The sequence below is a fragment of the Anolis carolinensis genome, chromosome 2 (assembly GCF_035594765.1).
Source record: "Anolis carolinensis isolate JA03-04 chromosome 2, rAnoCar3.1.pri, whole genome shotgun sequence".
NCBI classification, from domain to species: Eukaryota; Metazoa; Chordata; class Lepidosauria; order Squamata; family Dactyloidae; genus Anolis; species Anolis carolinensis.
This window is the reverse complement of record NC_085842.1, coordinates 17,582,088-17,595,949: the sequence shown is the minus strand read 5'-3', so window position 1 is coordinate 17,595,949 and position 13,862 is coordinate 17,582,088. Positions and strand designations below refer to the sequence as shown.

The 13,862-nt window shown below is 42.7% G+C and overlaps 2 protein-coding genes across 2 annotated transcripts in view; both read left to right on the top strand.

Annotated features, from left to right (window-relative positions):
* Positions 1–13,862, top strand: part of LOC103282849 (uncharacterized) — an 87,735-nt gene that overhangs the window by 36,088 nt on the left and 37,785 nt on the right. The window contains 1 exon segment of the mRNA XM_062969278.1: positions 4,627–9,916. Coding sequence (XP_062825348.1) covers positions 4,627–9,916 — 5,290 coding nt within the window.
* On the top strand, positions 4,489–13,404 carry LOC103280124 (peripheral-type benzodiazepine receptor-associated protein 1-like). The gene is made up of 2 exons (XM_008118042.3): positions 4,489–9,979; positions 13,132–13,404. The coding sequence occupies exon 1, from the start codon at positions 4,630–4,632 to the stop codon at positions 9,973–9,975; it is 5,346 nt and encodes a 1,781-aa protein (XP_008116249.2). The 5' UTR covers positions 4,489–4,629; the 3' UTR covers positions 9,976–9,979; positions 13,132–13,404.

Genomic DNA, 13,862 nt, shown 5'->3' with positions numbered 1-13,862 from the left:
CAGGTCTCATCAGCAAGTCCATGAATTGTAGTTTCCAGGCCTTATTCCTTAGGATGGTATCTTCAGCCTAATTAGGCCACATTCATACACCTTTCTCACTCAAATGATACATAATATATATTTCATAACATTAGATATTTTATGACATGCCAGCCACATGACCTTGCAGGTGTCTACGGACAATGCCGGCTCTTCGGCTTAGAAATGGAGATGAGCACCAACCCCCCGAGTCAGACACGACTGGAATTAATGTCCAGGGAAAACCTTCACCTTTTATTATATTAAGCAGGGCTCTAATCCCAGCTCTGGGACAACGATCCAGCCTTATTTTGGGTTTCCTTTCTTCTCTGCAACCAACTAACATTCAATGGGACTTCTACTTCAATATGATCAGTACGGTTGGGTATTGTATGTTGGACTACAAATCACAGCATTCCTTGCCAGTATAATCAATACAATGCTGAACCTCTACATGGTAGCCAACCCAAGTTATAGAACTGCATGGCAACACAACGCAATAACATTGTAGTAGTTATTACTGCTATTGCTATCTGTACCATCTTCTCATGCAGTTAGCAATGAGGTGAATTAGATTTACAGCCTTGTGACTGTTCTGCATTGACTTTTACAACCATGGCACAATGACCACGCTCCTCCCTGACATTGTTTGGATAAAGTTAGGTGCATTTGACCAGCTCTGTTCAGGCTCAGACTGATGCCCAATGAAGGTTCACTGCTTTACTAACATGGTAGCCAAGAGCTTATCACTAATGTCAGGTTGCTCTGGCATTAGTTGATCGTAAGACTTGTGATTCTTCTGTATGGACCGCCTCTTACAAAGACACGTATCAAATGCAAAAAACGAGTCTTGCATGAATAAAGCATTATGACCTCCTAGAAACCCTTTGAAGGTTTCATTTTGGTGGGTAAGGCTATAAATATATATTTTTAACAAGCTTGTTAAACTTGTTGAACTTGTCCACATTCTTGCGGATTTCAATGGCTTCTCTGTGTAGTCTGACATGATACAGTAGAGTCTCACAAATCCAAGCCTCGCTTATCCAAGCCTCTGGATAATCCAAGCCATTTTTGTAGTCAATGTTTTCAATATATCATGATATTTTGGTGCTAAATTCGTAAATACAGTAATTACATCATAACATTACTGCATATTGAACTACCTTTTCTGTCCAATTTGTTGTATAACAGGATGTTTTGGTGCTTAATTTGTAAAATCATAACCTAATTTGACGTTTAATAGGCTTTTCCTTAATCCCTCCTTACTATCCAAGTTATTCGCTTATCCAAGCTTCTGCCGGCCCGTTTAGCTTGGATAAGTGAGACTCTACTGTAATAATAAAAATAGAGTAAAATAAATATAATAGTAGCAACAATAATAAAAATAATAAATGTAATAATACCAATAATAATAGAGAAATATAGTAAATGTACCACATATTCACGAGTATAAGCTGACCCAAATATAAGCCAACCAGGACCCTTACCCGAGTATAAGCCGAGGGGGGCTTTTTCAGTCTGAAAAAAAGGGCTGAAAAACTAGGCTTATACTCAAGTATATACGCACAGTAATATTCAGAAGGCTGCATGTTCTACAATCCTAAACTAAAGGGCTTGGCCAACATGTGACCATTTAGATGTTTTTGAATTGCAACTCCCATCATTGTTTGCCACTACTATACTAGCTAAGCTTTCTGTGACTTATGGTCCCACAACATTTGAAGGAGGACAATGTGCAGTGGCAGCTAAAAAAGCCAATGGGATTTTGGTCTGCAGGAGTATAGATCAGTGGTTCTCAACCCAAAGGTCCCCAGGTGTTTTGGCCTACCACTCCCAGAAATCCCAGCCAGTTTACCAGCTATTAGGATTTCTGGGAGTTGAAGCCCAAAACATCTGGAGGCCCAAAGGTTGAGAACCACTAGTCTAGATCCACGGAAGTCATGCTGCTCCTCTATTCTGCCTTGCTCAGACTACACCTGGAATACTGTGTCCAATTTTGGGCACCGCAGATGAAGGGAGATGTTGACAAGCTAGAATGTGTCCAGAGGAGGGTGACTAAAATGATCAAAGGTCTGGAGAACAAGCCCCATGAGGAGAGGCTTAAAGAGCTGGGCATGTTTATCCTGCAGAAGGGAAGGCTAAGAGGAGACATGATAGCCATGTATAAAGATGTGAGGGGAAGTCATAGGGAGGAGGGAGCAAGCTTGTTTTCTGCTGCCCTGGAGACTAGGACGCGGAACAATGGCTTCAAACTACAGGAAAGGAGATTCCACCTGAATATTAGGAAGAACTTCCTCACTGTGAGAGCTGTTCAGCTGTGGAACTCTCTGCCCCAAAATGTAGTGCAGGCTCCTCCTTGGGAGGCTTTTAAACAGAGGCTGGATGGCCATCTGTTGGGGGTGCTTTGACTGTGATTTCCTGCTTCTTGGCAGAATGGGGTTGGACTGGATGGCCCATGAGGTCTCTTTCAACTTGCTTCTATGACTGCTTGATATTCTCTCTTCTTGTAGTCACGTCAAACCTTTGCTCAAGTCCAAGATGGCAAGAAGCATGTTATTGCCTTGCTTCTGTTGTTCTAAATCCATAATCTTGATGACGCTCCAAATGCTCTTGAACCGTAGCTCCCGGCATTCCTCAACCTTGGTTTCGCTGGATAGAGCTTCTGGAAAGCTACAGACCAATAATACTTTGAGGGCTGCAGTTGCTCACCCTTGTTCAGAGTGTGTGTATATGTATTCTGAATGCAGGGACGAGTTTCCTGCTTTTGGTTTTCTGATTTACATGGTGGCGCAGTGTGTTAAAGCGCTGAGCTGCTGAACTTGCAGACCGAAAGGTCCCAGGTTTAAATCCCGGGAGCGGAATGAGTGCCCGCTGTTAGCCCCAGCTCCTGCCAACCTAGCAGTTCGAAAACATGCAAATGTGAGTAGATCAATAGGTACCATTCCGGCGGGAAGGTAAGGGCACTCCATGCAGTCATGCTGGCCACATGACCTTGGAGGTGTCTATGGACAACACTGGCTTTTCAACTTAGAAATGGAGATGAGCACCAACCCCCAGAGTTGGTCACGACTGGACTTAACGTCAGGGGAACCCTAACCCTAACCCTAACCCTTTACCTTTACTATTTATTCTGCGAAATGTATTTAATTGCTATGTTGCCTGAAGCCTATTTCAGAGCCAGATTGCATTGTGTGTGGTCTCCCCCCATAAACAAACACATTGCTAATGTGGTACTAAAAATTCATCATGCCATAGTTGACTGAGATTTTACAATGGAACAGAAGGTCCCTTTTCCTCCCAGGAGTAGGTTAAGAATAAGGTTCAGCACCCTGGAGAGCTCCTTTAAGGACTGGGTAAAAAACTGGATTAGAGTGTTGTTACTACCCCATTTCTCCGAAAATAAGACATCCCCAGAAAATAAGACCTAGTAGAGGTTTTGCTGAATTGCTAAATATAAGGCCTCCCCCGAAAGTAAGACCTAGCAAAGTTTTTGTTTGGAAGCATGCCTGCCAAACAGAGCATGCAGGATTAGCCAATGTACGTAAATGTACATTCAATGTACATTGAAATAGTGGTAGTAACAAGAAATTATTGATAGGATTCACAATTTGTCTGGTTATGCTGGTTTGTGATGACAACTACAGTAGAGTCTCACTTATTCAACATAAACGGGCCGGCGGAACGTTGGATAAGCGAATATGTTGGATAATAAGGAGGGATTAAGGAGAAGCCTATTAGACACCAAATTAGGTTATGATTTTACAAATGAAGCACCAAAACATCATGTTATACAACAAATCTGACAAAAAAGTAGCTCAATACGCAGTAATGCTAAGTATTAATGACTATATTTACAAATTTAGCACCAAAATATCATGATGTATTGAAATCATTGGCTACAAAAATGCGTTGGATAATCCAGAACGTTGGATAAGTGAATGCTGGATAAGTGAGACTCTACTATACTGTACAGTATTTAATAAATATTCATTTTTTGTTCAACAATAAATGTGAATTCTTCTCCATGGAAAAATAAGACATCCACTGAAAATAAGACCTAGCGCATCTTTGGGAGCAAAATTAACTTATTTTTGGGGAAACACGGTATTACAGTATATTTATTCCTTATTTATTTACTAGCTTGGGTACCCAGCATTGTATTCTTTTTTCTTTTAAATATTTTTTAATTCAGAAAAAAACATATATGTGTGTGTGTATGTTTCAGAAAAATAACAGCCCTAGAAAATATTTATCTGCCTTGAAGTCCAAAACACCTGGAGGGAGGGCCAAAGTTTGCCCATGACTGATTTAAAATTGGCAACACAAACACTGGGATAAAGATGCCCCAATAGACGGCACCTTGGGGCCTTTTCCAACTCTGTGATTCAATAAGAGAGCCCGTGACAACTAGAGCATGCCATGACAACTATAATGGAGTTGTGGGCAGAGCAGAATGGAGGAGGAAGAGACAATGGCAAGTTGAGGTCATAGAAAAGAGAGATCCTGAATGTTCCATTGCTTTGAAGGCCAACATGTGCGAGCTGGTGGCTGCACGTGTATAGAGGGTCTTCCCACCAATTTCTCCTCAGGAGCTATCTTCCCCCTGAGATCATGACCAAAGATGGTCCTTTCGTCAAAAATGGCGAGGGGCCTGTGCCTGAGGCCTCGCCCGGCCCTTCTTCTCGCAGAGGAGGTAATGGAGCGGGAGGTGGCTGCCCTCCGCCGCCTCCCCCGCCTCGGCCTTCACCCTCGGCCCCTTTCCACGAAGACCACCGCCGGGAGCTGGAGGCGTTGAGGACAGAGCTCGAAGCCGAGCGTCTCCGTTCCCAGGAGGCCCGGCGCCGCTTCGCCTTGGAGGCCAGGGAGCTGCGTGAGGCGGCAGAAAAGGAGCGGCAGCTGCTGGTTGACCAACTCCGCTCCAAGTGGGAGCAGCAACGGGCCCGCGAGCTTCACCAACTCAAGGAGGTTGGGCTGCGGGAGCGCGAGGCCGAGATCAGGCAGCTGCTCCGCTGGAAGGAAGCCGAGCTACGCCAGGCCCAGGAGCTGCTGCAACGGGAGCGTGACGCTGCTATGCGTCAAGCCCGGGACCTCCAACGCCAGCTGGCTGAGGAGCTGGTGGGCCGATGCAAAGGACAAGGACAAGGCCTGAGCGGAGAAGGCCGTGCTAAGCTCCAGGAAGTTCTGGGCAAGCTCCGCTGGGAGGTCGACGGTGAACAGGCCGCCCGCATCCGCCACCTCAAGGCCGAGCTGGAGCTGGAGCGGAGCCTGTTCCTCAAATACATCCTGCAGCGCTTCGAGGGGGAGCAGCCCACCCTGGGCTTCTCGCCGAGGGGCCCCAAGAGCGGGCCTCACTCCCTGAGCAGCCTCATGGCCGCCTGCCGAGCCTCCAGGTCTCATTCCTTGGAAGGCGGCCTGAACCACAGCTGCGAGTCTCCCAAAAAGCAAGGACGGAGCTGCTGTGCATGGAGCAAGAGCCACAGCTCCCGGGAGCAGCAACAGCAGGCACCTGAAAATGCTTTGGGAAAGCCGACGACCGTGGAGGACAAGAGCCACTTTCCAGAGGAACAACAGACACTGAAAAATATTTTGGGAAAGGAAGTGCCCATGGAGGTGCCCATGGTGATGCCCATGGAGGAGCCCATGGAGGTGCCCATGGAGATGCCCATGGAGAAGCCCATGGAGAAGCCCATGGAACAAGAGATACCCAAACATATTTTGGAAAAGGAGACGTCCATGGAGACCAACAACCGCAGCTCCCAGGAACAACAGAAGACGCCTCACATTACTTTGGGAGAAGAGATGTCCATGGAGAATGGAGTCAATAAAGGGGAGGGTGAGGATGTGCCTCTTGAAGAGAAAGAAGCCAGTGAAGAAACTGGAGGACAGGAGCAACCTCAAGACCAGCAGGCGCAAGAAGTGCTGTCTGGAAGTGGTTATGACCAGCTGGTGAAGCAGAACGCAGAGTTTTTGAAAGCGCTGGTGGTTCTGGAGCAAAGATGCACTCACCTCAAGAACGAAAACACCTTACTGAGGAAGAGCAGCTTCCCAGAAATGCAGGACAAAGTGAAGCGGCTAAAGAAGAAGAATGTGGAGCTGGCAAGCATTGCCAAGAGGCTGGAGGAAGGAGCCAAGCGGCTCCAAGAATCCAGCCTCAAATTTGGCAGCAGCTCCATCCCAGTGGCCATGAGTCGCTCGGATATGGAACTGTACAAGACATCGTTTGCTCGGCAAAGGGCCAAAGACTTGAGCGAACAAACCAGTGTCATCCTGGCTAAAGATCAACAGTTAGAAGCCTTACGGAGGGAATGCTGGGAGCTTCATTCCAAGCGATCTGCAGGCAAAGAGAGCCAGTATATGCTGAGTATCTGCGATTTTGAGCGCTTGCTGCGGGAATCTCAGAAAGAAGTTCTGCGATTACAGCGACAGATTATGCTTAAGAACCTGAGGGACTCTCTTGAGCACTCTAAAATGAATTCAGATTCTATATCTTCATCTGTTAGCACACAGGAAACCTCACTAGATACACTTTTAGAGAAGACGTCTTTGCCAAAGGAGACACAAAATATATTGGTAAATAATGTAGAATCAGAATCGCTGCCAGCGGGAAATGGCATCGAGAACAAAGGCAACAGCCTTTTAAAAACAGACCCAGATACCGAATATCGCCTTCAAGTATTAACAGAAGAGCTTTCTAGTAAAAGCAAAGAGTGTGAAATCCTCGGACGTGAAATGGAGGAGAAGCAAAAGAGATGTGATGATCTGGAAACACAGCTCAAAGAAGTACTAGACGAAAATGCAAGGATTACTGAGGAAAATTCCCATCTCGAAAAGAAGAGTGAAATGGCACAGAAAATGGAAAATGAAAACACGGAGATCAATGCGAAACTAATGCAGGCAACTGATGCTCGTAATTCTGCTGTTCAGTTGACCAAGGGACTTGAGAGCAAAGTGGAGAATTTGGAACAAATCATTAGAAATTTAAAAGAAATCGTGGAAAGAAGGCAACAGCTAGTCTCCGAACACGAGCAAACCCTGCTAGTGCTGCAGACAAAAGATGAAGAAATACAACAGCTCCAACAAATCCAGGCAAAAACGAAAAAAGAAAATGAAGAAACGGTAGAACAGCTTAAAGCTCGAGTGAAAGAATTAGAAAACCAACGTCACAGCCAAACCGAATGCTTTCACCGTCTGTCCCGAGCACATGGGCAATTACAAAAGAAGAAATCTGAAATCTTAGAACTGGAGTCATCACGTGCAAGCTACACTTCCGAATCAATAACCTATCCCCCAAAAGGGAATGAAGACAATTTTCACATCAGTGGAAAAAGTGAAAATTGTGATAAAAGCCCTCCAGTTGCTTTGCTGCAAAACGCCAAAGTGTTTGAAACTTACTCAAGTGCATCTAAATCAGATTCCATACAAAATAGCTCCCGGTCTCGTTCGAATCCAAAAGAAGACACAACAGATGAAATACAAGAACCAGAAACTGATAAAATATCCATGAATCTTGAGTTAGAAAATCGAGATCCTACAAAACTTCGTGTCTTTCTAGCACGCTACAGCTACGACCCTTTTGACGGCCCAAATAAAAATCCGGAGACGGAGCTTCCGCTTACAGCCGGAGAATATGTTTACATCTGTGGGGAAATGGACGAAGATGGCTTCTATGAAGGGGAACTGATGGATGGCAGGAGAGGGATGATTCCCTCCAATCTGGTCGAGGAAGTTTCGGGTAACGATCTAATAAGTTTCCATCCTTTGGAGGCATCCTATCATTGTTACCATGAAATAGGCTGCCCGTACCGAAATGCCAGCAGCGAGGAAGGGAATGACAACACTGAGGAAGATCTGTGCATTAATCTCTTGTCTAACGAATTCAGAGGGGAAATGTGCGATGACCAGGCAGTCGTGCCTTATCCCCGGAATCTGACTCTTATCAGGAAGTTTGATACATCTGTCATTATTGGCTGGGATCCACCACAGGCACCAAATAACCGCGGAGAGGTACATAGCTATAATATTTATGTCAATGCCGATTTATGTTGTAATGTCAAGCACCGCAGGCAGATGAAAGCCATGATTGAAAACCTGGCTCTGAAGTTCCATTCCTATCGGATATCAGTACAGAGTGTGACCGACAAAGGACTTTCTGATAAGCTGCAATGTACTTTCCTCGTAGGACACGGTTTCCGTATTGCACCCACCCTCTTGGAGCTTCGGAGTGTCACGGCAACGTCAGCAGAAATCACTTGGTTGCCAAGCAGCAGCAACTATACCCATACCGTTTATCTCAATGAGAAAGAATATGATGTCACAGAAACGGGGGTCTATTGGTACACTTTCCGGAACCTGAAACCTAACAGCCAGTACCATGTCAAAGTGGAAGCTCGGGCTCATTTTGAAGAGCTGGAACAGAAATCAAGAGAAATGACATTTACTACCTTATTAGTAGGACTGCCAAATCCTCCCCTCGATGTCCAGGTTCATCCAGGTTCTTCTGCAGAGTTTCTGAATATTAACTGGTTGCCAGTAACAATCGATGCAGCAGGATCATCCAATGGAGTGAAGGTCACTGGCTATGCTGTTTATATAAATGGGTGGAAGGTAACAGAAGTCATGTCACCGACAGCTGGAAGCGTCTCGTTAGAAACAACTCAGCTACCTATGTTTCACGGACCCTGTATGGTGTTTGTAAAAACCTTGTCCCCATATGGAGAATCTGTGGGGTCTGTGCCAGCGTTAATCCCAGCCGCTCTGTTGGACTCCACTCATTCTTCGTTGCCAATCCCTGTTGCTGAGCATGACGATGGGCACATTGCTACGGCAAGCAATGCATCTCTGCCTTTTCACTCCCACCTGTCTACGTCCAACGAGGATAACAATTTCACCATTCACTTTACTTCAAGTTGCAAAGAGTCGGACCCTTCCACGCCAGTGGACGTTTCTCAGAATCAGGAGTCCTTGTCAACCTGGGCAACTCTTCAAAACGAAGATAACGTGTTTTCCAATCTGTCTTCCTCTGTTTGGAAGCAGTCTTCCGAGTGTGTTTTTCCAGCGTCAAGGTGGGACAAATCAGCCCATTACGCCCAAGCGGAATCACAAGACTCTCAAAAGAAAAGGTCAAAAAAGTATTTACTGAGTAAAAAAACTCCCACACTTAAAAGCCAACCAGGCAGCAAAAAGGGCAGTGTTCATCCAGTGAATATTTCAAAAGATTCATTTTCTCAACGCTACGTCGAGAATTCTGGCAAATGTTTTTGGACCCCCAAGTCCAGTGTTCCTTCAGTAGAGTTTCTACCCCAAAAAGGTGGTTCGAGACGCACGGGACCAAGCAATATCTGTCCCGAGGAAGAACCTGATCGCTTGTTGGAGAGGAAACACAGTAAACAGATAAAGCAGTTGTGCAAAGCGTTCTCTAACACGAAGGAGGCTACAGCTGAAACAGAGCAAATATCAAGACCTGGAAGTTGGCGGTCTCCTCGTGGTCACCACAATAATAATTCTGATTCCTCGGAAGAGGAAGAGTATAAAATACATTTCACTTGCTCAAAAGCTGCTGGGATGCAGGGGAGGCCCATGTCTCCTGGAGAAGCGGCAGAAAACGAAATGATAACCCGCCAAACCGTTCCCTCGCTGCCTAATTCAAGCCCTCAAGGGAACTTAATGTCAGGAAGTACGCTTAAGGATGACTCAGAAAGATTATTTGTAGCCCTTGTTGACTATGATCCTCTAACAATGTCTCCTAACTCCGAGGCTGCTGGAGAGGAATTATCCTTTAAAGAGGGACAAATCCTAAAGGTGTTTGGAGACGAAGACGCCAAAGGATTTTATAGAGGCGAATGCGAAGAAAAACAAGGGTATATTCCTTGCCATATGGTATCCGAGATTTACATTGAAAGTAAGGAAGTGAAAGAACACCTGTTAAAGAATAGTTACATTACAGAGGAAAATCTATGAGCAGGTTAGTGGATTTAGGCACTCAACAACCGATCAGATCCCAATTTGGCAAGATAATAAAACTGATTTTTTTAAAAGGTAAAGCTATGATAGTTTAGGACCCATCCACACAGTACCTTTATCCCAGGAGCTCCCTTCAAAATCAAGGGTGTCCAAATGACATCCCCTGAAAACATGGGAGGAATTGCTACAAAGCGCTAAAAACGCGAAAGTTTCAGTTGTGGGAATATCTTGGTTCTGATCGGAAAATGCAGATATTCAAATCTTTGTCCTTACAATTGGAAAATACGGGATTTTTAATTTTGGGTTGTTCCCAGGTTCCTGATTGATTGTATCCTAAAAATATGAATACAGTTGACTAGAGGGTGAAAACTTTATCCTGGCAAGAAAAACTTTGCCCTCCACATGTTTAATGAATTTTTCTGACACACAAACAAAGGTTTTGCCATGTAATCAACTTTCCTCATGTTTTTGTGATAAAAGTAATGAGGAACAAACATGTATAACCCAAGAACATCACCCCGTTGTTCCCAGGCCGAAGTACACAACCATACCTGTCTAGATAGATGGCCATGCAGCTTCTGAATGATGATAATACAGTAGAGTCTCACTTATTCAACATTCGCTTATCCAACGTTCTGGATTATCCAATGCAGTCTACCTTTTAGTAGCCACTGTTTTCAATACATCATGATATTTTGGTGCTAAATTTGAAAATACAGTAATTTCTACATAGCATTACTGCGTCTTGAACTGCTTTTTCTGTCAATTTGTTGTAACATGATGTTTTGGTGCTTAATTTGTAAAATCATAACCTAATTTGATGTTTAATAGGCTTTTCCTTAATTCCTTCATATTATCCAACGTTCTGCTGGCCCATTTATGTTGGATAAGTGAGAGACTACTGTAATGACAAAGTTATGTACCCAGCTTGAAAGTGTCAGTTCCTATTTAAAGGTGTAGTACTGACTTTGAAAGTAGTGGTTCTACTCCACAAACTTTGTTTGTGTGTTACAAACTTCATTCGACATGTGGAGGACAAAGTTTCTCTTGCCAGGACAAAGTTTTCGCTCTCTAGTCAACTTTCGGAATAAAAGCAAATGGGGAACAGATATGTATGACCCAGGAACAAAACTCGTATGAAAGATGTGCATATTCGAATCTGCACATTTAAAGTTTTTTTAAAAAAAATGCCGAAATTTCTGGTTGATGTTCCATGGCAGGCTTCGAATTCCTGGAACAAATCAGCAAGCCTGGATGTCACAGGCATAAATCCTTGGACCAACAGGTCTGTGTGTGGATCTGTTGAGGTCCCGGGTTTTTTTGTCCTACTTATAAAACCTGCAATTTGGTGCTGCCTGGAAGTATCCGCAGTGTGGGTGTAGAAAATCTGTTTTTATTCCTAGCTGAAATTCAGAAAGAGGGAGTCTTTTAAGAGCAAGGTGTTATTGACTTTAGATACAGGCACATGTTAACACCCATCAAGAGAATCCCTTTCATTACAGTGGAAAAAAGTGCTTCCTTTCCTATTTAAGTTACATTGTTTATTTGAAGTAGTAGTGAGATCAACCTGAGATTTATAGTGAAGTATTAACAGAACAATTAATATAATAATTGGTGCTGTTTCATTATCTAGGCCAATGATGGGCAACCTTTTGCACTTGGTGTGTCAAAATTCACCAAAAAACCTAGCATGACTTGGGTGGTGTGTCACTTTGAGAAAAAAAACATAATTTCACAATATATATAGTTTAAATAACAAAACATATATAATTGTAATATATAACTGTATTTATTTATTTATTTATTTATTTATTTATTTATTTTTCAAACTTATATGCCGCCACTCCCCTAGGGCTCGGAGCGGCTTACAAAAATCAAAAACTATTTACTACCATTATTTCCATGTACAACAATCTATGGTTCCTCTTGCAGTTTCCACGCTGATTTCTCTCTATTGTAGTTTCAATGTAGTCATGAATAATGAATAATATAATAATATACTATAATAATAATAGAATAATAATAGAATAATTATATATATATATATATATATATATATATATATATATATATATATATATATGAATGAACGTAATGTGCATAATTCCCATGGAGTAAACAACAAAACCACTGGATCAACTCACACCAAATTTGGCCACAAAAGACATAGCCATCCAATCAATCTACATGCGGCAGCGTGTCAGCAAAAATGGCTAGGCGTGTCAGTGCTGACACGCGTGTCATAGGTTGGCCATCACTGATCTAGGCCAATGATGGGCAACCTTTTGCGCTTGGTGTGTCAAAATTCACCAAAAAACCTAGCATGACTTGGGTGGTGTGTCATTTTGAGAAAAAAAACATAATTTCGCAATATGTATAGTTTAAATAACAAAAATGTATAATTGTAATATATAACTGTATTTAATAAATCAAAAACTATTTATTATCATTATTTCCATGTACAACAATCTATGGTACCTCTTGCAGTTTCCATGCTGATTTCTCTCTATTCTAGTTTCAGTGTAGTCATGAGTAATGAATAATATAATAATAATACAATAGTAATAATATGATAATATACTACAATAATAATAGAATGATATAATATATATAAAAATGTAATATGCATAATTCCCATGGAGTAAACAACAAAAACACTGGACCAAATTACACCAAATTTGGCCACAAAAGACAAAGTCATCCAATCAATCTGCATGCGGCAGTGTGTCAGCAAAAATGGCTAGGCGTGTCAGTGCTGACACACGTGTCATAGGTTGGCCATCACTGATCTAGGCGGAGGCCACAAGGGGGTGCTAGAGAGAGGATAATCCATTTTACTGGGGTGGAGGGTGGGTTGAAGGAGGAAATCCATTTCCCCGTTTTCCTGTAATTCCCCTACCCATGTCCCCATCATGGAAACAACCCTTGTTTATGAAATGGGAAGTGGGGAGAGGGAATAACCAGTGAAAATGGGGGAAATGGTTTTCCTTCTTCAACTTCCCCCTTGTAAATTGGACTATCCTTCTCTCTCTAGCACCCCCTTGTGGCCTCCGCCCAAATAATAAAACTATACTGAGAAATTTTATGTTGTTATTATACTTATTTTGGAAGATACATCACTTCTGACGCTTCTTGTTTTTTCATCTTATTTAGGTTATCTCTTCTTGATGGCAAAATCCATAATAAAAGACTGATTTGGAAGTGACGGCTTAAAAGAGATCGCACTATTTTTGTGAAAATACCTTATTTAGTAAAATATTTTGTGATGTTTACCTATCTTACGGTCCTCGGTGCCAACGCGTCTTTTATTTTGTGCTAACAAACAAAAGCACTGCCCTTTTACAGCTGAGAAGGCGACGTCCATGGCAGCAGATCAAATGGATTTTGTTTCAAACGAGACAAATAAAATACAGTTTTGTATGTAAATTGAAAGGGCTTTTTTCCTTTTTATATTTTAGAATCATGAGTGCACAACATCTAGTTGCAAACATTTTTTTTTTGGTTTCTCCTGTTTTGGATAGAATGTAGTTTAGTGCATTCTCCCCTTTATGACTCGTTTAAAATCTAGACACAAACCCAAAATTGTTTGTTTAGATTCAAAAGGCAAAAGATTATTAATTTAGCTAAGGACATGCCCTCTTCATGTCTATTGCAGTGTACCATCAAGTCATGTTTTATTTGTTTATTTATTTACAGTATTTATATTTTGCCCTTATCACCCCGAAAGGGACTCAGGGCGGATCACAATGTACATATACATGGCAAACATTCAATGCCATATGACATACAGACAGAGAAGGAGACAAAGACACAGAGGCAATTTAACATTTTCCAGCTTCTGGCTTCATGAGGGTATGCTCGATTCCCGCCACAGGGGGAGCTGC